Source organism: Chenopodium album, chromosome 13 (genome assembly GCF_948465745.1).
Source record: "Chenopodium album chromosome 13, dcCheAlbu1.1, whole genome shotgun sequence".
NCBI classification, from domain to species: Eukaryota; Viridiplantae; Streptophyta; class Magnoliopsida; order Caryophyllales; family Amaranthaceae; genus Chenopodium; species Chenopodium album.
The window spans coordinates 42,780,128-42,805,078 of NC_137846.1; the positions used below are offsets into that span (position 1 = coordinate 42,780,128).

The 24,951-nt window shown below is 36.6% G+C and overlaps 2 protein-coding genes across 3 annotated transcripts; one reads left to right on the top strand and one right to left on the bottom strand.

Annotated features, from left to right (window-relative positions):
• The first annotated feature begins 1,171 nt into the window (after positions 1–1,171).
• On the top strand, positions 1,172–23,404 carry LOC145574782 (large ribosomal subunit protein eL14y-like). Of its 2 annotated transcripts, XM_081632639.1 has the most exons (6): positions 1,172–1,176; positions 21,210–21,232; positions 21,364–21,465; positions 22,202–22,331; positions 22,426–22,538; positions 23,152–23,404. In XM_081632639.1, exons 2-6 carry the CDS (start codon positions 21,230–21,232, stop codon positions 23,203–23,205), a joined length of 402 nt encoding a protein of 133 aa, XP_081488765.1. In that variant the 5' UTR covers positions 1,172–1,176; positions 21,210–21,229; the 3' UTR covers positions 23,206–23,404. The 2 variants fall into 2 exon arrangements, with proteins under 2 accessions (XP_081488765.1, XP_081488766.1); XM_081632640.1 differs by lacking the exon at positions 1,172–1,176 and having other exon boundaries at positions 21,092–21,232.
• Positions 23,405–24,291: 887 nt separating this feature from the next.
• Positions 24,292–24,951, bottom strand: LOC145575537 (uncharacterized). The gene has a single exon (XM_081633394.1). It carries the CDS (start codon positions 24,949–24,951, stop codon positions 24,292–24,294), a length of 660 nt encoding a protein of 219 aa, XP_081489520.1.

The following is a 24,951-nucleotide window of genomic DNA, read 5'->3' on the forward strand; positions in this document are numbered from 1 at the left end:
ACCTTATTCAATCTTATTTTTTGGCATTCTTTTTCAAACACTTTTTCCATATTGATTATTTTAAGTCTAATATTAAGCTTATTTTAGTCAACCTTCATTTTATTTTTCATTTTTTTGGTGGAGAAAGTCGGATACCCTCCAAGATAATAAAAATAATGACGGAAATTTTTGCGCAAAATTTATCACAAAATTTTCACACATAGATGCACATAAAATAACATAAAATGAAAAATAAAAATGCAAAGGATAAAGACTATGTAGTAATACTAGTATGTATAAATATCGCATAAGAGTCAATAATATACAAAGTCCTATATAGTCAAAATAAATAAGCACAGGTACAACTATGACGCCGGAGGACGAATGCCGAAAGTATCGTAAAACCGCAAAGTCTGCGGAGTCACTTCCTGCCCAACATCTGTCTCTCTAGCCGTAGGAATCAAAAGAGTAGGGCCAGCCTATCCTGGCTCACCCTACTGAGGCTACTGCCGCTGTGGCTGTTGCGACGACGAGCTAACCTTACGTCCCACCGGCCGTGAAAGGAGCAAGTGTCGGCGTACCCTGACTAGGTGGCCTCATCGCTATACCCTCGGAAGAAGAGCCAGATTCCTCCAAGACAACAGTGTGATCCGACCCCTCTCGCCCGTCCCGTTCTCCACCGAGGTACAACGACGCCTCGATCCGGATCTCTCCCTCCTACCCTCTGGCCTCGAGCGAGTACAAGACGGAGGAACAGGCTGAAATCAAACAGTAAGCCAAGTTAAATAAAAGAAACAAAAGGCAAACATAATACAAGATGAAAGTCATACTTCTGTCGCACCACCATCCCGACGGCATGATGCCTGATGGCTCAACCTCACCAGCTGATAACGAAAGGCGTCCATAGCTCTTGCCATCCCCGTCATCACCTCGCGAGTAAACTGCAAAAGGAAAAGATTAGAAATAATCAAAATATAAATACAGACGGAAATAGGAGATAAACCTACCCAAGTTTGATGTCGAGGGATCGATCTCTCCATTAGGTGCCACTCCTCAGGAGCCGGAGGTATCATCTCCTTGACCGGCCCATAAGACCCCTGATAGGTGATGGACATGGTCGGAGGTACAAACTCCGCAGCCTCTGCAGCAGCCTACGAAAATAAAATTCCAAGAATTAAGCATTGTTGGGGGATACCAAAGGATAAATCAAAAGATGCAAAAACACACCTCCGCTTCTTCTAATATGGAAGGTGGTGGAGCCAACCGCGGCAAAAGCCTCTCAACATAATACTGGTTCGGGTGGTTGAACCTCAGCCAATCAACGCCAGCTGCCGACGAATCCATATGAGTCTTAAGACTCGTCTAGTCCATCATATGCAGTGGAGGACGAGTCGGAACGATGAAGAACACGGATGAGTGCTGAATCGCAACTCTCTCGCCCAAATACACCACAACGTCGTACGTCCCTTGGAAATAACACCGTTGAGCTATATACCAAACAACACGCACGGGAACGTCTAATCTGACCCATGGACGGAAAACTGGCTCGGGATCTTGTAAAAAGAGATATCCATAAGACAGAGTCCTACAAAGAAGGATAAGTGGAAATGACGATAATAATTCGTACCGCCAGAAGCGACTCTCGTACGAGTCCGGTAGCAACCATGCCAGGATAACGACCTCTCCAACTAGCATCTATGGGGAGCCCTCGAGACAAAGACCTAGCCGGAGACAAGGTCAAAAAGTACTCGTAGAACCAAACCTGTAATAACAGGGAAGGATCAACAAAAGCTAGCTAGTACTGAATAGTCAATTCTATTTGAGGAAAACAAGAGTATACCTCTACGATCCTCCAGAAACTAGAGAGGGTGACCTCCTCGTCGTAGCTCCGATGGCGATAGGCAAGTCGCAATCCAAGCAAGAAGTCAACATAGGCCAAGCTGGCCCAGTCAAAAGTCCCGACCTATCTAAGGTCGCGAAGAGCAGGGAGGTAGTAGAGCAACGCTCGGCTAACCTTGTCAGGGGAGAAGCTCCCTGACAGAATAATTAGAACAAATATGCGCACCCGCTGCTCAAGGGTGGTCGCATCATCTCGGAAGGCCTCCACTAGCAGAGACCAGGGGATGGATCGGCCGCTCATCGACCGAGACTCAGCATGAGCTCGGATAACGATAGGACCTAGCACCTCGTCCACCTCTGGTGAGGAAAGAGTAAGGTCCCTACCAAGAGGAACAGCAATCGACCGGAATTACTATCCGATGATGATAGAAAAGTCGAGGGGAGTGATAGTCATCTCGCCCCAGGAAAAATGAAACGTGTTGGTAGTGTCCCAAAAGAACTCCACCAGAGCCCGAACTAGGAAACGGCTCGACTGCAAGGAAAAAAGCGCCAGTGTAGTCTGGAGCAGAGGAGTCAAGCCGCGTGACTCCAAGAGAGTGAGTAGCTCCATGTTGTTATGAAATTAGTTGTCATACAGATGCCCAATGTCACTGTTGCCTGAGCCATGGCAACAAACTCCATCGTCGATAATGCCACGTCGAACGCGCTTCGAAATGTGAAAGGTGCGCGCAAAGTACAGGGTACGTGTAGACACCCAAATGTGTCTCCCCAAAACCAAACCCAGTGATGAATACCTTTTGCGTCGAATCATAATCGAATGAGGTGAAAGTGTGAAAGGTCAAGTATTGCGGTTGGTTTTTATTAAAAATTCTTTCTTTCTGTTTTCGAAAAACAACTCTATTTTATGAAAACAGCCAATCCAGTTTAGTTTGGTCCACGACAAGGGTCCAATAATAGTGTAGTTGGAAGGGGCTTGCAAAGAGCTTTCCAACGATATATTATAAGCCCAATTCCGATGAATAATGAGGAAGTTATGGCCAAAGTACTAAACTGGGCCCGGTTGATCTTTACATGCGGCCCAATGATCTAGGGGAGGGCCCAATGTTAATTCCTAAAGTTATTATAATTGATTATGGTCTTCTACAATTCTCTAGAAGATTCTCTTCAGTCCTAATAATATTAGAATTAATAATTAGATTTTGATAAGTTTTACTTGGAATAAAATATTATTTTATGAAAAATACGATTTCAGTTTTCATATGGACTTTACAAATCAATTTTGATTCATATGTGGACTCCGTGTTTGAAAGCGCGTATAAATCCAGGCTGTCGCCAAACGACAGGCCTGTCGCCACGCGACAAGGTCGGTTTTGCAGCGACAGAGTGGAGTTTTATTCCTTATCAAATTCTACTTATTTCCGGACTGTTTTCTTATAAATAGGGTCCTGAACCTCCGTTTTTATTCATTCACAATCTATAACAATCATCTTTCTCTCTCAAAAGCTAGAAGCTTTCTCTCTCTATTCTTTTTCTAAACCTTCCCTCTTACAAAATTCCGCATTCACGAGATCTAGAAACACCTAGCCAAGTTCGAAGTTGCCTTCGCCCTAGACGTGAAAGGTTATAATTTCTGAGGGTTTGGTCCCAAATCTCTATTTCAATTATTTAATTTAATTGTTTTATTTTATTATTTTCCTTGAAGTTACTAACGCGTGTGTTTTGTCATTAGAAAGAAATACGAGACATCCAAGTAAGTACTTTAATTGTTTTATTGATATTATGATATAGAAATCATGTTTAGGCTCCTATTTTGATTCTTAGTATCATGTTTAGGGAAAAGGTTATAATATCAAATATGCTTATTATGATTCCTGCGATGCTTCCTATTCTCTTTTCTAATAGCATGTTAGTATCATGCTAGGGATAAAGCTTTGATTTTTATTACTTAGTGACATGCTAGGGTTTGTTATTAATCTTGTTAGTATCATGCCTAGGATCTTGCTATTAATATTATACTTTAACATGATTATGATAATTATGATTATTATGATTGTTATTATGATTATGATCATGATTATGATTGATTATTATGTTACTTGATATATATATTATTGTTATTGCTTGATCACGCCCTCTCTTGCAGGTTTAAAGGGAATTTGTACTTGTAATCACGCTTAATAAGATAATTAATAATCTTGTTTAGGGCTAATATGATTATAATTCAAGTGATCGCCAATAATAGTTTTATCTGTGCATTAAATTCACCCAACATAGATAAACAGATTTAGGGTTGATTGCATGTTAGTCAGAAAGCGCACATGAATACGAGAAGAATGAAGTAGAGGCCTATTTTTAGGGCAGGTTCAATCTCTTTTAGGTTGGATTTGTACCTTCATCCCCGAACCCTATTTGGTTCAAGTCCTTTTGGAGTTGACGATCTTATGGATCGTTAAGGGGTGTAATCTTCACCTTGTGAACGGTTTACAAGTTCCTAAAACTTGTTGGCGACTCTTTTGCTCTAGCTTCCTTCCCTTTGGACACCACCATACTTAAGTGTATGATCACTGTGGGGTTCAAGCTTGGGGTTAATGGCTTGAAATATTCCCTACAGTACGACATCCCACTCGGGGAACTGCCCAAGACTAGTGGACGTACCCTCGCCTGCGTCGACAGGCTCGTCCTCTCGGTGAGCCCCACAAGAGCGTGAGCAGGAACCATGACGCCGAGCCATACTAGTTGTGTTCCAAACATAAAAACAGTAAATTAAAAGGTATCTAAGGTTCGCCTAGCCGCATGATACTATGTTCGTCAAAAACAGAGTACGTAGTACTAAAATATAACATGTTTTTGGATCAAGCAATAACAATAATTTTGAGCAATCAAACAGTTTCTTACAATATTATAGAAAATATTGTGACAAATTAAGCACAAAGAGCAAGCAAAAACATGAAGAACAAGCTACATTTTGTTCACGAACTCAAGGTGCCCAACAATGGAAAATCGTTCCTTTCTTCACCAAATTGAGTCAAACAAGTCTCAAAACACTCCCAAGGTGATGTACAAGCATATACAAACAAATTCATGACAAGAAATTCGACAAACGAAGCAAAATAGGCAAGAAAATCTTTGGATTTTTCAGAAATTCGCAAATAAACATGCACGAAATTCTTCCAAATTAAGAGGAGTTTGAGCAAAACTTACATAGATCGGCAAACTAGAGATCAAGAGCTTTGATGTGCAACAAACTTTAGCGAATTTCGTTAAGAAATGAAGGAGAACGGGCAGAGTTTTCGGGAGAAAATGAATAAAACACGAGCAGCAAACGGCGAAATGAGGAAGAAAACCTTATTCCGGAAAACGCGACTCTATCGCGCCGCGGTAAAATTATTGCGTCGCGACAGAGCTGTCGTACCGCAACAAGATTGGCACGTCGCGATAAAGTCGCGTTTTCCATCAGATCTCTTTTCTTCAGCAACGCAATTCTTAGGCCCCATAAGTAGCTTATATGGACTTTAATTAGCATTTTAGGTTCCTTGGTACGCCAGTTAGCCCCTATAAGAAGACTGATATGATTAATAGTCGGCTCGATTACAATCTTATAAGTGATCGGCCCGACGACGGTCATCTCACTTTACTTAAGCGCCTAAGTATTGGCTCATTACAAGCACCGAGGTATTGGTTCACAAGCAAACGCAAGCGCCAAAGTACCGGCTCATTACATCTACAAATATGCCAAGGTACTGGCGCAGTAAAGCGAAATTACAGCAAGCATTCAAGCAAAGCATCAGCAAACTGAGGGTCACAAAGTAACGAGGTCTTCGATGACTTTCACTAGGATGTAAAAGTTGTCAAAAAATGATCCAGTCGAGGTATAGACAAGATTTTGAAGACAGCTACAAGCAGCGGTCTTCGACGATGTCTCGAGGTACAGAGGAGATTGTCTACATCGGCGAGGTACTGCCACAACAACAGAAGATGGCTACAAGCAGCGGTCTTCGACGGTGCTCCCTAGGATGTGGAGGATTGTCACAGCAAATGAAGATAGCGAGGTAATGTTACCTTCAGATGGCGTTCACGAGGCACTGTGGAGGTCGTCACTACATGATGCAACAACAAATCGGTTACTCTAGAGACGTGTGCTCGACGGTGCAAGATACGCGTTTCTAACTCTCTTATCTGTTTAACTAACACTAGTTTGCAGGTATCGGCGTTGCAAGAATGATTTAGGATCGCAAAACGTTCTGAATCATTCTCCATCCCTATCGCTACTTTGACTTTTGTTTTCGAAACTTACGTTTCTCCAAACTCAATCAAAGTGGGGGCTTCTGTAGACACTAAATTGTGTCTCCCCAAAAAACCAAACCCAGTGATGAGTAATTTTCACGCCATTTGATTAGCGAACGAAGTGAAATGTGAAAGAGTCTCGTTATGCCTCCATTTTTAAAAAAAATACTTCTTTTTGTTTTCAAAAACAGTTCTTTTCGTACCTTATTTATGAAAAATGTCCAATCCAATTTAATTTGGTCCATGATACGGGTCCAATAATAGTGTAGTTGGATGGGACTCGAAAAGAGCTTTCCAACGATATATTATAAACCCAATTCCAATGAATAATGAGGAAGTTATGGCCCAAATACTAAATTAGATATTAAATGAGTTTTATGGGCGACCCAATGATCAAGTGGAGGGTTCATTAATTATCATTCCTAAAGTCATTAGGAATTACTTTAATTTTCTAGATAAAATCTAGATGGTTATTTTAAGTTCTAAAGAGATTAAGATCTCTCTCTTAAAGCTAGAAGCTTATTCTTTCTCCCTCTTTCTAAGCCTTGCCTTTTCAAAAACACCATTCGTCCATCACGAGACTTAGACACACCTAGCCAAGCTCAAAGTTGCTTTCGCCCTAGACGTGAAAGGTTGATAATTTCTGAGGGTTTGGTCCCAAATTCCTATTTCAATTATTTAAATTAATTGTTTGATCGATTTAATATTTTCATTGAAGTTACTAACGTGTGTATTGTTTTGATAGAAAGAGATACGAAGCAACAAAGTGAGTAATTTTATTGTTATATTTCTTTAGAAAGCGTGTTTAGATTATTTTAATTCCTAGTATCATGTTAGGATATCTTTATTGCTTTCTAGTATCATGCTTAGGTTGATTACTATTTCTTCTATCATGCTAGTATCATGTTAGAGCTAAAGCTATAATCTTTATTGCTTAGTGACATGTTAGGATTTGTTATTAATCTTGTTAGTATCATGCCTAGGATCTTGCTAATATTATTATGCTTTGATGAGATTAATATTATGATGATGATTTGTTGTATCAATATTATTATGTTGTTTGATATTATGTATTGTACGTTATTGCTTGATCACGCCCTCTCTTGTAGGTTTAAAGGGAATTTGTACTTGAAATCACGCTTAATAAGATAATTAATAATTTGATTTTAGGCTAATATGATTTTAATTTAAGTGATCACCAATAATAGATTTGTTTGTGCATTAATATTCAACCAACATATATTAAACAGGTTTAGGGTTAATATATTGATTGTATGTTAGTCGGAAAGCGCACATGAATATGAGAAGAATAAAGTAGAGGCCTAATTTTAGGGCAGATTCAATCTCTTTTAGGTTGAATTTGTACCTTCATCCCCGAATATCCAGTCATGGTTCAGAACCACTATGGAGTTAGCGATCTCATGGATCGTGAAGGGGTGTAACCTTCACCCTATGAACGGTTTACAAGTTCCTAAAACTTGTTGGCGACTCTTTTGCTCTAGCTTCCTTCCCTATGGACGCCACCATGCTTAAGTGTATGATCACAGTGGTGCTCAAGTGTGGGATGCTTGAAATATTCCCTACACCTAGGTTTTCGCAAAACTCCTCTTTGTTGCGAGAAATAAATAGCGGAGTTAGTATTAAAGAGACAGGTGATGTATAAAAATCGATCTCATAGGTTATCTTTTTTTTCTTTTTTCATTTGACCTTGTTTTTGGCTTTTGCTTCCACTTGTATGTGTCAATGTGTGCATTATTAATTTTGTATTAATCCAATTATGTGTTTTTTTCTAAATGCTCTCATTTTAGCTATAAAAAATCAAAAAGTAGTAAAAACTATGATTTTTAAATTAAAAAATAAATATATATTCAAACTTTAATTATTTTCTAAACATCGTACATGATACCAATTATAAAGAAAAAAAATAATAAAATGAGTACCTTATTACTCTTAAAGACTCCTTCTTTAGATGAAAGTCTTCCCATATTAATTGCACTTTTCAATGCACATGTTTGGTAAATAATATATTTACTATTTGGTTTTATATGAGTAAAGCAATTGAGAAAATTTATGTGAAATAAAATAATTTCATAGCTTTATAATTTCTTTTTAATTATAGTATACTAGTATAAGTTACCATATAGTTTTAAACCTTATGATTAATGTTTGCGGAGTAAATACAATAATAATTTATCGAACATATGGAGTAATTTGTAATTTGATCATTGTATTCTATCGACAACTTGAATACTCTCTCCGTTTTATATATTTGCTACATTTCTCCATGCGCGGAGTTTTAGGGAAAATTGGAGAAAGTAATAAAATATGGAGATAGTGGGGTTGATGGAAGAATAAAAAATTGTAAAAAGCAAAAGTAGTAGAGAGAAATGGAGGAGAGAAAATATGAAACTAATAAAATATGATTCATGGTGGGTCCACTAGGTGAGAGAAATTAATTAAATATTGGAAAAGCTTTTCAAATAAGGTAATGAAGCAAGTATTTAAAAACGGCCGAAAATGGAAAGTGGAGCAAATATTTAAAAACGGAGGGAGTATAAATTATTTTATACGAGTTTTGTGCCCCCCAGCGATGCCCGGGTTGCTTATTGAATTTTTAGATAAAATCGTTGTGCAAAAGGTGTATATCCCTTTTGATTTAGGATATATAACTTAGGATACCATTGATTTTTTTAAGAGCACAATATGTATTATAGAAATGTACACTATTTATAAGAAAAAAATTATTTAAAATTATAATTTAATTTATACATATGAAATATTGGGATTTAATTGAAATAAAACTCTAAACCAACACTTTTAAACTAAAAATATATCCAAATTTTTATTGAAAATCAAACTCTAAATTGTCTTTTTATCCTAAAAAATTTATCCAAATATATCCACCTTTTTTATCAAAAAAAATCTATCTAAATAAATTAATAAATCAAACATGTTATATTAATGACTAGCTGTTAACTACGTGGCATGACACTTGAGGAAAAGTTAGAATACCAAGTGTTGATATCTCGTGCCCTAACTAATCATAAGGCTTAAGCTTTGTTGTATCGTGACTTGCCTAATCGTGCAACTGTTTGTACTTAATAATGACTTATTTTGAAATACTCTTTAACACGAATATTATGATATTAAAATAATATTGAAAATAGAATTCTAAATTAAAAGATTTATCTTAAAAATCTATCCAAATTTTATTGAAAATAAAACTGTAAAATATATATATATATTTTTTCAATCTTAATCTATCTAAATTTTTTTATCCTATTCTACAAAAAGTATATTCAAATAAATCCTACACATCATACTAAAAATTAATTGTCGCCTAAATGGCCCGACATTTGGCAAAAAGTTGTAATGTCAAGTGACGTTGTTCGTGCGATGCCTGAGTTGTTTATTAAATTTTAAAATAAATTTTTAATTTATATGACAAGTTTTCATATATATCATTGATACAAAATTAATTAGGAATTGGTGTGTTTTCGTGACAATTTAAACTATGTAGTAGGTTGTAGGCATGTAATGACTACTAATAAAATTGGTGAAAATGGTAAAATACATTTTTTTTAAAAAAAAAAAAGCAAAATAAGCTCGAAATATTAGAAATTTCTAAAAATTAGCAAAAATAAAGTAAATTAAAAAATTGTTCTAAGCCTGTTGGGTCGACCTGAATTCAAAACTTTGGGCTAGGGTTTAAAATTTCTTGACTTGTACCCTGAAGTGACTCGATCCGAATTAACTCATGACCCGACTCAATTGATAGTTCTACATACAGTAACAAAATCATATTATACTGTGAAGTATATTATCTTAATCGATTAGAGTATATTATAAATGGATGTTGTACATTTTGAACTACTTCATTCGCTCCAAAAATGATATTAAAAAAATAAATTTATATAATAATTATTGAGAGTTATAATCTAATATTTTTTTCAATAAAATTATAATTCAATTTGTACATAAGAAATATTGGTATTTTATTGAAATTAAAACCCTAAACCAACAACTTTATCCTAAAATTCTATACAATTTAATTGTAAATAGAATTACTAACTTTTTTATCCTGTGAAGTCTTCAAAATCTATCCAATATGGTGCAACACTTTGAGAAAAGTTGGAACGTCAAATGTTGTTGTCTCATGACTAAAAGCGACTAAAAGGTTTATTATTATTTGGTATTTTATCGAAAATAAAACTCTAAACTAACAATTTTATCCTAAAATTCTATCCAAATTTGACTGAAAATAAAATTTTAAACTTACTTTTTTTTTTTTTAATCCTATGACATCTATCTAAATCTATCTAGTGGCGTGGCACTTGGCAAAAAATTGAAATGCCAAGTGTTGTTGTCTCCTGATTTGGCTAAAAGTTTAACTTTATATATTAGTTATATGATATGATAAATTCTAAAATTACTTTTTTTATCGTATGAAGTCTATCTAAATCTATCCAACGTGGCGCGACACTTGGCGAAAAGTTGAAATATCAAGTGTCATTGTCTCGTGGCCTAGCTAAAAGTTTAGCTTTATTGCGAGTAATGTGAAGCGGTCATTTTAGGAAATTGTTGCGAGTAATATGAAGCGGAAGTAGTATTAGTTATTATATGATATGATTTGTAAAATAAAAATTTATCCTCCAAAATAAATATTAAAAATTTTAAGGCTAATTATTATATGATAATGTATATATAATAACTCGTTTCTACTTTTTTTCTTGATTGTTCAATGATACCCTCATTAGAAATCCTAGATCCTCCACTGATAACAATGCATACATGTGAGTATTTTTGCTTTAAAGAGGATAGAGATAGAGTGTAACATATTTATTAAATATACCATGGTCCACAAAGTGGGATTGTATCTGTGATAAAAAATGAACAAAAGGTTGTTTTAAAAGGTTTAAACACTTTAAAGTAAAAGTGAGTAGAACTTAATAAACGAATGAAATGGCAAGTGAGTATCACTTGGGAAAACGAACGAAATTACAATAGAGATATATAATATATTTTTGTTATTACCAATTAAATGAATAAAATATGGAGAAATCTTAATAATATGTGATATGTTTTTCCAAACAAATAGAATGGAATCCCTACCTTATAAAAAGTACAAGATTACTTTTATGAATATTGTGATGCCAATTATACCCTTCAATATGTGTATTTACATGTATACCCTCATTAATATGTACAATTCTTTGTAATAAATAGTGTTTGGACAATTATACCCTCTACAATATGTATTTATTTGCTCTTATTAATGTTAGTTGTGTTGGACATTTATACACTTAAACATAGTTGTTTACATATTTTCTCTTATTGATTTTGCACAAACAACTAAATTTGTGATTTTAAGGCCAAACCGAAAGAGTTTCTGATCCGAATATGGCTAGTTATGACGCGCGTATGGCGAGCGTTAGCTGCCCTTGTTATATTAAATAATATCAACTATAATGACATCGACTTATTTGTTATAATTTAATTTTACATTCAATTGTTCCTTCAAAATCTATCCATACCTATATTTATATACCTATATCGATCCCTACTTTCCTACTTTATAAAAAGTATAAAATTACTCTTATGAATAGTATGTTGCCAATTATACCCCCAATATGTGAATTTATATGTTTATCCTCATTTACATGTACAAGTTTTTCTTTTGCTTTCATTAATGTTAATTGTTGTCTCTCTCTATTTTTTCTTTTTTTTTTTGCCTTTTTTTAATGTTAATTGCCTATTTTTTTTTTTGTGTGTGGTGTAGATTAACCGAGATACAATGTTATGTGTATATATATACAAGTATAAAGTTTTGGTTGGAATAAGATTTAGTTCCATGTGTTGCCACTTGGAGCAAAATCATATGTAATATTGTCATTTTTTGTTTTTTTGTGTTCTTAGAAGCCATCTCCAAACCAATTTATTTAAATTTAACTTCGACGAGTCAGTGTACAACAACTCAGCGACGGAACGAGTCATCAACAATCAGTTCCCTCATCTAGGCTACCTCCTTTAATCTTGGTATTACCAAAGTCCTCATTACAGAAGCTACAACTTTCCACAAAAACATTCACATAGCACTCCAATAAGGTATATTCGCAATATTCAAATTAAGGGCAACAACTTTTTAGTTATCAACTCTATCCAGGGTATCTTATCCATTCCATGACAAAATTGAGCACACGATCTTCAATATTAGAGCACTTCTTTCCCAATTTCACAGTTGGAGCATTCATCACATCTATCGAGAGGTAAACAAAGCTGCAATAACAAATGTGGTTTTTTTTTTGAACAAAATCAATTCATTAATAAAAAGTCATCCGACATATACAGATGAAATCTAAATTAACAAATACATAAAATAGAATCAAATAAAAGTTTCTTCCATCAAAGCTACGATTGTTGAAAAGATCTTGCACTGTGGTACATTCCTCGCACACATCGCTGTAACATGCAGCCTTTTTTGAGAGACGGTCTAATGATTTGTTATAGCCATAAGGATGATTATTATATGATTCGCTTGAACACATTTGAGAATTCGACAACCGTTGCGATCCCGAACAAATGTTTACTAACAAACTGTAATTGGACAAAGGATGATTACTTTTTTCTATAAGCCCTGACAAACAAATAAACCCTAACGATAAACAAACAACTAACAAAAACTAAGGACTTCACCATAGGGAGACGGACGAATATCTACACTACTTGTGTAGATTTATTGAAAACTAAAAAGCGATAGTATAGAAAAACATAATTAAAGGAGCAAAAATAGTCTAATTTTTTCGAAAATTAAATTATTACCGGCCTAAACGGCCATAATTTCTATAATCTATCTATAGTATTATTACAACTCAACGGATTAACATGTTGACGACATGTGTCATTCTTATCTCATCATGAAATTTATAGCGCCACATATATGATGACATGATACCACATATTAATACTTGGATTGAATTTCAACTATTGCATCCCTTGAAATTTTCTACTTTTCATTACCAGGCCACTATCAAGTGAACAATTATTTCACTTTGATTTACCATGGATATAAAATTCATTTTTACTCTATTGTATTTGTTATTTCTATTCCACAATTAATGTTAATTTATTAATTAATTAACATTCATGAGTTGTAACATTTCATTAAGGATTTTAAAGGTTTATAAGCAATATTTTTCAATCCCTACTTAATTTAAAACGAATACTATTGCATCTCTCTTTTTATCTCAACTAATTTTACCATGTTTATTTCATTATTTAAACATAAAGTAATAATGGTTCAAAGATATTATTTAAACTCAAGGTAAACTTTTCATTTTGTAATTAAACATAACACTAGTTATAAAATCTAAAAGAGAAGAGAAGAGAAGAGAAGAGAGGAGGGGATGACCAATTGTACAAAGGCGGGTTATTTAGTTAGCAATCATATGGATATTATTCCTTATAATAAAGAAAATTTGCAAATTGCAGCCATTTAAAATTTGTATTTTAAAAATTGCAACCATTTTAAAAAAAAATTGCAAATTGCAGCCCAAAATTTCTTATAAATTGTAAATTGCAACCTAATTCAATATTTTCATCGGTTAGCCTGTTGAAAAATTTTCAGATAAGGTTTTAGGGGCCATTTTAGCCCTTAAGGGCTCGAATTGAGCTCAAAATTAGCTCAACAATAACGTAAGTGCCTCGTTTTGCATAACAAAAATGTATCGATTTGTGGACAACCTATTTTTTGCTGTAAAATTGAGGCACTTACGTTAATTTTTTGTCAATTTCGAGCTCAATTTGGACCCTCCCTTTAGGCTGATATGGCCACTAAAACCTTAACCGGATATTTTTCGACACGCAAACTGATAAAAAATTGGATTAAGTTGTAATTTACAATTTATAGCAACTTTTGGACTGCAATTTGCAATTTACAAAATACTAACTTTAAATGACTACAATTTGCAATTTTTTTAAATAGCTGCAATTTACAAAATACTAACTTTAAATGACTACAATTTGTAAATTTTTCTTATAATAATCCCCATTTTTTCGTCAAGTGCATTAAGAATTTCTTTCGTGATGAGTTTTTTTTTTTTCCCTTTTTCTTAGAGTAAACTACATACTCACTCCCTAAACTTACAACAAAGTTGCACTTCACTCCCTAAACTTACAAAACTTGCAATTTACTCACTCTTCCGGTCATCGGAGGTAATATTCCCGGTAGTAACCAGTTACCCCAGGTAACTCCTTAAACTTTTGATTTTTTTAATTTTTTTTACACTGTAATATCTAATCAAAACTGAGTAACCAATGGGAGGGCACCTTGGTAAACGAGAAGGAATCATTACCTCTCACAATACCTGAAGCGCGGGAAAGGCAATGGCCTTTATAACAAAGCTTTTCACAGAAGCTTTCTTCATCTTTCCTTATTTCGCCAAAAAACAGAGCTAAAAAAACAAACCTTTGAAGCTTTACCTTTGAAGACGAACAACGAATTTAATGTCGTGGTCCACTAATCTGAGCCCAGCACAGAAAGTTCGAAGACTGTACTCTGAAGAAGGTACTTGTTCTTGTCTTTTGTTTGTTTTGTTTAATTTAATGCCAGAGCATGTGTTGGTTGATTTTTTTTTTTTTTTTTTTTGAGAATTTTGGTTATGTTTGTGTGAATCTAACGAACTTAGATTATGTGGTAGATAGTGACTTTAGGAAATGGTTTTTCTAGTTGTTATATATATATATATATATATATATATATATATATATATATATATATATATATATATATATATATATATTTATATATATATTTATTGTTGTTAGGGTTTATAAATTCAGAATTTTGGTTAGGGTTTTAAGAGAAGGGTAGAACAGGGGTCTTTGATGGTGGGTTTGAACATGACTTTGTCCATAGTTGATGATACCCTGACTTGTGTCCTTGAATCTAGGTATGGATGCACTGGCTGACGCGCACCCTCTGTGGAGCCAGCACTCCTCGTCACCCACCTCTTCCCGAAGCTAAGTTAGGGTGCCAGACTTGCTATGCAGCACACTTACGTGAAGTGGAGGCTTTGGTGGCGTATGCGCAACCACGCATACACCCTGCCCTTCGTAGGCCCTAGGGCTTCTGTGAACACATGGATCCTCAATGACCTCGTCTACAACGATGGTCGTGACTTTCATGCCTGGATCAACAAGGACATGACTGAAAGGAATGGTGTCCTTCGAACAAGTGTACTATTCCGTTAGCGGGTTCAGAATTATTAGGAAGCTAATATATTCAGTAAGGTCAAGTGATCGGAATGCCTGGGTGGAGGCCGCTTCCGATCAGTAATATTAATGGATAATTAATGTTACAGCTTAATCTTGACTGAACCCTTCGGGTCACACCCAAGCATTCAACAAACCGAAACGACGAATTAATTCGGAAGGAATTAATGAGTCGACCGAGTAATATTTATTTAGACGTCGGAAATTCGAGCTTAAAGCGTCAAAACCGAGCGTCGGAAGTCGAGTCGAAAAATAGTGAAAGACGAGACGAGAAATAGTAATAAATCAACAAAAGACCAAAATACCCCTAGCATCGGAATGCCCAAGCAAACCGAGTGCTAAGGGCGTATAGCCTAGCATGGTGGCTAGCATGCGCACCAAGCCGAGCCTAGGCTGGCTGGTGCGTGCTAGCGCACTCATGCTAGCATCGCAAGGCTAGGCGCTGCCTAGTGCGTGCTAGCATGCTAGGCGCAGCCTTGTGCGCGCAATGGCTAGCAAGCCATGCCGCAACAAGCTGCTGGAGCTAGCACGCTAAGCGCGCTAGCTCGCCACAGCTAGCAGCAGCATGGCTAGGCCATTGCTTGCTGCCTAGCAGCGCTGGCCAAGGCACAAGGCCAGCAGCAGCAGCCCGCACAAGCATGCTGGGCGTGCTAGCCAGCAGCGGCTGGCAGCCCGCATGCGAGTGCTGGGCTTGCTGGGCGTGGCTGCCACGGACAGCAGCACATGGCAGCCCACCTTGGCTGCCTTGGTGCCCAAGGGTGGGTGCCATGTGGCTTGTGGTCCTTGAGTGTGTGGGGAGTGAGGTGGCCGGTTATGGGAGAGGGAGTGGGGAGCAAGTTTGGTCCCCCCCTTCTCCAAGTGGTCCTCACCTAACCACTCACATGAGCTTGCCACTTGTTGATTTATTACTAGCTTGATTATTGATTTTATTTTAGCTTTAAAATAAAATGGAAAAATCATACTATCCCACATTGATGGGAGAGTAAATGATACTCCCATCATTTCCTATAAATAGCCAAGTATGGGCATTGGGAAAGATGCTTGAGTAAGAGTTGGAAAAGGCATCACAATTAGTGAAAACCTTTGAGCTCAATATAATTACTCGGGTTTTGTTGGTCGGGTCTTGCTAACCCCAAGACATTGGACCAAGTCGGTTTTGTTGGTGCGGGTGGACTTCGTTGGAGGTCTCCGTGCGAGCGGGACTTGAAGCTTTCAAGTAAGAGCTCATTTGGAGCGAAGCACGCGTCAAGGGTAATTAGCTTATCTTAATCTTGTGATTAATTTAATTATGTTTATGGTTTTATTTATTGCGAGTGCGGTCTTGTTTTTTGGGTTTGTTTCCGCGGTGAGTCGGACTCACCAAACCCCAACAATGACCGTTTATTTTGATGGATTCCCCCTGTTGTTCAAGGAAGTGTAGGCTAGTTGTAGGTGTTGGGGGGGGGGGGGGGAGGGATCAGTGAGCAGCTAGATGGTTTTTGGAGTTGTGCTGCTCTTTTGTAAAGCTTTTATGTTATTTAAGGTTGTTTTAAGATCATTGTCATGGTAAGGTAGTGTATTAGTGACATATTTGGAGTAGGTTTTTGTTATTTGTCACTACCATGACAATGTAACTGATTTAGTAATGGCTTCTTAGTAGAGGCCTTAATGAATGTATTGAACTAATCTTTTGACTATCAATGATGAATGACAAGTACTTTTTATTGTATATATGTTGTTTACATATTCCATTTAATTTGCTTATTCCACTTATTTTGCTTATTCTTGTTTGTGTAAATGCTTGTGATCTATTCAATAAATCAATAGTTCTGATCAAAATATGTTGTGTGTATGGTGCAATGACAGAAAACCAAATGTAATTGTTCACCATGGTGGGGAATGGTTAGAGGGTGGTGAAATGACTTACATTGGGGGTAGTGTAAGAGTGTTTGATGGACTCCCAATGGATGAAGATGCTACATTTGTTAAGGAATTGATTGATTCTTTGGCATACACTGACATAGTGAAGCTGCATTTTTTGGATCCAAGGAAATCATTAAGTGATGGAGTTAGGTTTTTGGGATTTGATAGGAGCACATTTAATCCATTTCTATGTTTGTTGTTAGAGTACATGGTCATTCATATGTACACTGAGTATGAATGTGGTAATTATTGATTTAGGTGGGGGTTCTTTCTTGAATATGTTGACTGGTGGGACAACTGGTAGGTCAAATCCAAGGAGTAATGGTGTGAATGAGGTAGATTATGACAGTGAGGGAACTGATGAGGATGACATGGAGTTTGTAAATGCTAGGACTAGGATCACTCAGGAAAAACTTGAACAGGCATCATATGAGGAGGAGTTAAGTATGTTGCAAAGGTTGGCTAAATCAAAAGGCAAAGAAAAACTGAATGTTGCTGATGATTGGGATGATTGGAGTGATAATGGGAGATGTAGTGAGGGGGAAGATGATGATGAAGATTATGGGTATTTGGTGGCACCTAACACTACAGTGCTGTCAGGAAACAACAAAACAAAGTAAGGGTTGATGCAGATTCTGATTTTTATGTGGGACAATCTTATGAGAATGCAGCAATGTTTAGGAAAGCTTTGGGTGACTATCCCATTCATTTAGGAAGAGATGTTCCATAATTTAGGAATGACAGGGACAGAGTTGGGGCCAGGTGTAAGAATCATGAGAAAGGATGCCCTTGGAAAATCTGGGCTTCCTGGGATCAAGGGAAAAATTACTTCAAAATTAAAACACACATAGGTAAGCACACATGTGGTAGGTCAGCTAAGGTGAAGAGAATGAATACAACCTGGATTGCCAACACATATGCCAACAAGTTTAGGGTGAACCTTTATATGAAACTTCATGACATAGTACAGACAATTTGGTTGGAGAGGGGAATAAGGGTGAGTAATTTCATTGCTTATAGGGCAAGGAAGAAGGGACAGGCTATGATAGTTGGTGAGTATGAGGAGTAGTATGGGCTGCTCCCAAGATATGCTGCTGAAATACTGAAATCAAACAAGGCAAACACAGTGAAGACGTAATTGAATGTTAACATTTTACAAAGACTGTACTTATGTTTTGATGCCTTAAAGAAGGGATTTTTAGCTGGGTGCAGGCCCTTCATCTCACTAGATGGTTGCTTTTTGAAGGGACCATTTGGAAGCTAGCTTTTGGTTGCTATAGGGAGAGATGGGAACTACCAAATGTTCCCTATAGCATGGGCTGTTGTGGAGGTTGAGAGTGCAGATAGTTGGACCTGGTTTTTGACTTTGCTAGGTGAGGATTTAGGTTCTGTATAGGGGGCTGGGTACACATTCATGAGTGACCAGCAAAAACGGTTGCTTGCTACAGTTGATGTAGTGTTCCCTGAAGTAGAGACTAGGGTATGTGCAAGGCATGTCTACTGCAATTTCAGGGGTGTGTTTGGAGGTAGTCTTGAATTTAGGAAGCAATTCTGGATTATTGCTAAGAGTTCAACTGAGAATGACTTCAATGCAAATATGGATGTCATGAGGCAAATATCAGCAGATGCAACAGATGATTTGATGAGTAAAAACTACATGAAATGGTGTAGGGCCTTCTACAGCACTATGTCTTGTTGTGAATCTATGGACAACAACATGAGTGAGGTCTTTAATGCCTACATACTGAACTCAAGGCATAAGCCAATTATAACTATGCTGGAAGACATTAGAGAAAGTTTGATGGAAAGATTACATAAAAAAAAAAGGATGACATTGGAAAAAAAGAAGTGCTGCTATGCCCAAGGATTCAACAACAGTTGGAGAAGCATAAGATTTGGGCAAGAGGTTGGAATGCCTTTTGGGATAGTAGGTTTTCTTATGGAGTTAGGAGAGGGGCAACCCAACAAAAATTTGTGGTTAACCTACAAGACAGAACTTGCAGCTGCAAGGCTTGGCAAGCGAGTGGTATACCTTGCAAGCATGCTATTGTTGCAATCTGGAACAAGGTGGATGAACCTGAGCACTATGTTAGTGATTACTTTACAAAGACTACCTATTTGAAAGCATATGATTATTTACTTGAACCTCTGAATGGTCCTCGAGAGTGGCCAAGACTTGATGATGTTGTGCTCCCTCCCAAACTGAAAAAAGTTCAACATAGACCTAAGGTGAAGAGAAGATAACAGGAAGGAGAGGTCACAGCTAATGGAAAACTAAGGAAGAAAGGTGTTGCCATGCACTGCAGCCTTTGTGGGATGCAAGGACATAATAAAAAAAGGTTGCAAGAATGTCTGTGAAGGTCCTAGCCACAACAAGGCTAGTTTAACACAGCTCAGCAACCTAATAACATTCAGCAGCCACAAATGCAGGGCCATGGTGTTGGACAAAATCCTATTCCTATGCACATGAGAGGGGTGGGATTATATACCTATCCTAATGGCTATCAAAGAATGGCAACAGTAAGTCATTTTCTTTGAAGCAAATGTAATCCCATATTATCCTAAACTACATATCTAATGTCACTAATATACTATTGTGCAGCCTGTTCAGAGAGCTTACTTCAGAGACCATGGGGGTGGTGAACAAACAGTGTACTCTGTTAGCCAAGATGAGTACCCATTGTCAAGCCAGCCTTTCCAAAGTCAAAACACCATATCAAGCCAGACATTGTAGGTAATTTAAGTTACAATTTGACAATTAAATATTACCAATTGCAAAAATACAAATAAAATAAGCATAACATTGATTTCATTAATTTCCAATTACATTCAATAGAACATGGCAAAGGAAAGGAGGCATGACAAGCACTAGGAGCATCAATATGAACTAGTAGCTCAGGTACCATCCCTATCTCTAACTTACATTATCATTTAGATACAAACCAAACTAAGACAACAAAAAAAAACCAAAATAAACTTCCACATCTCACAATTGAAACCCAAATTAAACCCTGCTGCCCTTTTAATCTTAAGCATCAAATATTCACCTTCAACCTTCCTTAAGTTCTTGTTAGCTTGCTTTAGGTCATGCCTAAGACTCATAAGCTCGCTTTTCAGCTCCTGCTTCTCCTCCATCAACCCTAAAATCACTTCAGTCTACCATATGGTGGGATCTTCACCATCAACCCATCTAAAAAACTTACAGCCCCCCCTTTCAGTTTCAGCATTATAGTCGGGGCATGCATAAAACCTTCTACCAGGATTATCTTTAGTCCAAGCCCTACTCTTTGACACTAACAAACCACAGTGACACCTCCTTCCCCCTGAACTCAATCCAGAACTGCTCCTTGACATATTTCATATTTAATTCTCTATTTTTTTTATCAGAAATATTTTGTGACTTTTTTTCAATGAATTTTGTTGTAGATTAGATGTGCAGAAATAATGGATACAATGGAGTATATATACAGGTGCTGCCTTTTGTTTTTTTATCAAACAATATTTTGTAACGGCTAGTTTTTTGGAACCAAAAGAAAAAGATTTCTAAAAAAAGTTTAGGGAGTTCCTGCAATTAAGTCAGAAAGTTTAGGGAGTTTTTGCATTTTACCTGATGTAGTAGGTCAAAACTTTCCATAGTGAGTCATTTGTAACTTTTGAAAGTTTAGTGAGTGATCTGCAACTTTGTGCTAAGTTTAGGGAGTGATTGTGTAGTGGGAGTGATTGTGTAGTTTACTCTTTTTTCTTACCTGTAAATATACGGAGTAAAAAAAAAAAAAAAAACCGATCAATGAACCCAACACATGAATACGACCCAGACCCAAACCCAAACCCAAACCCAAACCCAAATGACCTAATAAAACCCTAGCTAAACACATTGATAATTGTCAGCTGCCTCCTTCATCCTCCTCTCTCCACTCCACTTCCAGGGAAACCAGAAAACCTTCGCACTTCGAAAATGGTAATCTCTCTCTCCTCTATTTTCCTTCGAAATTAAACTTCTTATATTTTATACGAATTTGTAACAAACGAATTTGTAACAATCAAATCAAATAATTTGATGAATTAATTTGTTAAATAAATTTGATGTAGCCTTTCAAGAGGTACGTGGAGATCGGAAGAGTAGCTCTTGTCAACTACGGCAAAGAGTATGGTCGTCTTGTCGTCATTGTCGATGTTCTTGACCAGAACAGGGTATTTCCCTTTTTTTTTTTTCATTTCAATTGCTATAAAAATTCAAATTTCATCTTCTTTTATGCATTTCTGAACTGTTAGGTTATGGTTGATTGCTTTGTATCGGTTTGATTTAGGGTTTATTTGCAGTTTTTGAGTTGAAATTTGATTAGGGTTTAGTTTCGGGATGTATTTATATGTTGGGTTGTAAATTTATTGATGAGCTGACGATTTTGTTTCAAGTCTGCTTTGATTAATTTGCCTGCATTTGTATTTTTATGGTTGTTTGTTAATTGGAAATCAAGCGCAAATCTTGTATTATTTGCTTGTTTTTATGGAATTATGGACTTCTATCTTATGCATAATTAATGAGTAAATTTGAGAACTTTATGAGTTTTATGAAAGTATGTTGGCTATTTCTCTTTGGCTGCGTTACTAGCTTGATTTCTGTAATTAATTTGGAGTTATCCGGGTTTGGACACCCTTAAATTGTTATATGGGTCTAGACTCTTCAATGGAACCTTTGTTTGTTGAATGGTTTGGGATGTCACATGGACTTGTATCCAAATCCTATACCTGAATACGAGTCTTCAGTTACTTACAGTCAAGTTATTCTTGATTGGACTCCTATATGCTAGACATTTCTCGAAGTTAATTTCGTTTTCGGTTGCTGTGCTCGATTATAATTTGTTAGTTTTGGTTGAGTGGAGTACGAGTTTTGTTCGAATCTAATTGTCTCTGGATAATTGCATTTTAGGTTCTAGTTGATGCTCCTGATATGGTCAGAGGTCAAATGAACTTGAAGAGGCTCTCCTTAACCGATATTAAGGTTGAGATTGAGAAGTCACCAAAGAAGAAAGCCCTTGTCGAAGCCATGGAAGCTGCTGGTAGGGTTTCTTTTATATGAATTCTATCGTATTGGTCTTTTGGCATATTTGCCTTATGTTTGCACATTATAATTGAATTGCAATGATGGTGCAGATGTTAAGAACAAGTGGGAGAACAGTTCATGGGGTAGGAAGCTGATTGTCCAGAAGAGAAGAGCTGGTCTTAACGACTTCGACAGATTCAAGATCATGTTGGCTAAGATTAAGGTTTGTGTTTGTATTAATTGTCTTCATTTTTATTGGTCCAAACTTCATTTTTTCCCTATGATATTGCTTTGGTTGTTCAGTAGTACTTTCTCTAAGGTTCCTTGTGTAACACTTTGATTTTTGGGGATATTTTTTGTGAAAAGAAAGCTTTGAAGACGTTGAGCAGTGTTTGCCAAAGAACAGTGTTATGTTTTCAGAGCATGTGAAACTGGTGATTTTAGCATTGTTTTTTCCTCTTTTGCCTGTTCTGCGGTTCCTAGTTAAACCTTTGATTATTGGGGCTGTTTTTTTTTTCTTTATTTCTGTTTTTGAAAATAAACCTATAAAAGTTGTTGAGCAGTATGTTTTTTTGCTAAATAAAATTCTGGTGTTGCTCTTGGTGTTGCTCTTAGTGTTGTTTTCCTCATTTGCTTGTTATTTCTGATGATGAGTAGCTGCGTTGTTCTGGGTTGTGCTTTGATGCTCTAAATGACATATTGCAACTATTACTTTTTTTTTTACGGTTCATTTCATCAGATATCGACATGCAATTTCTATAGTTGTTAAAGTATACAATTGTCATGTTGTCTATCATGGTACTGATTCATCTCTCCTTCTGTTTTGACTCCTGCAGAAAGCTGGTTCTGTGAGGCAGGAGCTTGCTAAGTTGAAGAAACAGGCTGCATAATATGTTAGGATTCATGGTTTTGTACCCTCTGGTTAATGTGTTTTAAAATTCAAGATTTTAAAATTTTTGAGTGACTTCATTTTTATGAAGTACAACCTAATAGCAAGGGAATTTTTATATCTACTATCTTTGTGCTGGAGCTAATACTTTGTGTCTGAGTAATGATTAGAAATCAGCTGGTTGAAGGTTTTTGGCTTAATACTAGTATTATTAGTGCACCTTTCAATTTTAAGTTTCAACTTATTATTCAATAGTGTGTATCTTCCAGTTTTAACATGTAAACAATTGAAAAGTAAAAAAAACATCATATTTTTGCCGATGTCTTCCAATATCAAGTGGATGGAGAACTATACATCAGTCTCTTGTTTAATGGAATTACCTACATGAATCAAGTCACTTTCCTATATCAATTCTAAAACCCATCTTGCCAATTCCAAACCATACCTTGCTGCACGCACTTCCACAACATCTTCTGCATTATGATTGCTGCAGCAGCTTCCAACAAATCACCCTCCTATCTTGCTAGTTGCACCCACACCAAGCCCCAGATACTTTTCACAACATGTGCATCCGATTATCCGAGTTGATTTTGATGCATCCCACAGGAAGGGACAACGGACGAGAGGAGCAAAGGCAGGAGAGTAGATGAAGGATTAAAACCTTCGTAGCATAGAGTCTTTTTACACCACTCAACAGCAACTGCGTTGGGTATCTCAATTGTAAGCCATCTCCCATCTCTCCATTAATGATGTTGATGAGCGACCCACAAAGGGGCTTGAGATATTACCTTGTCATATCTCTTGTTCGTGCTTGCATTCAAATAACAAAACATTTTTTTCATTAATGTTGGCTATAAGGCCAAATTTTGGTATGTTTAAAGCGAAGTAGTATGGCATGAGCAAGACATTGCATCAGTTGCTTCAACATCAACTCACTAGTCACTTTCTAGCTTTGCTTCAATAAGTCTAAGTACTCGTTTTGCACGCATCCTTATCCTTGTGACATGAATATAATTCATCTAACAATAGAAATCCCTTCACATACATTTTTTTTTTTTTTTTTTTTTTAAGAAAACGCAAAGCCATATTAATTTATAGATAAACAATCCGAGAGTACATACGGAGCAACATCATGGGTACAATGATTTTCCCATATTTGTTCAACTCCGAACGGAATAAGCTTTGCAAGAGAGTGAGCGACACAATTACCCTCTCTTCGAACATGGGACCAAACTACAGCATTATAGTGAACAGACAATGATAAAATATCACACAAGACGGTGTTGATCTCATCCGAATGTCTTGCTCCCTTCTCCAAATGATCCACCAGCAGCTTGCAATCTGACTCCAAGATTATACTACTCAGGTTGTACTTCCTGCCCAACTTCAAAGCAAACAAGATAGCCTTAGCCTCTGCGATTTCTGGCTGCCAGAATGTCCTGCATCTCCTAGTAGCTGCAAATAGGACCTTCCCATCTTTATCTCTTGCGACCACACCGAGCCCCACCCATCCTTCCTCAGCCAAAGAGGCATCTGTATTCAGTTTAACCACATGAGCAGGGGGCGGCCTCCAAGATTTTGGGCTGTGAGAAGGGGGAGCAATTGCAGCCTTGTAAATACGAGCAGAGTATTGACCATATTCCTCTACATATCCGCAAACTCGGTCAGAGATAAGGTGGTTAGGAGTGACTTTGTTATCGAAAACTTTTGAGTTCCTCTCACCCCAAATGCACCAGGCAAGATACAT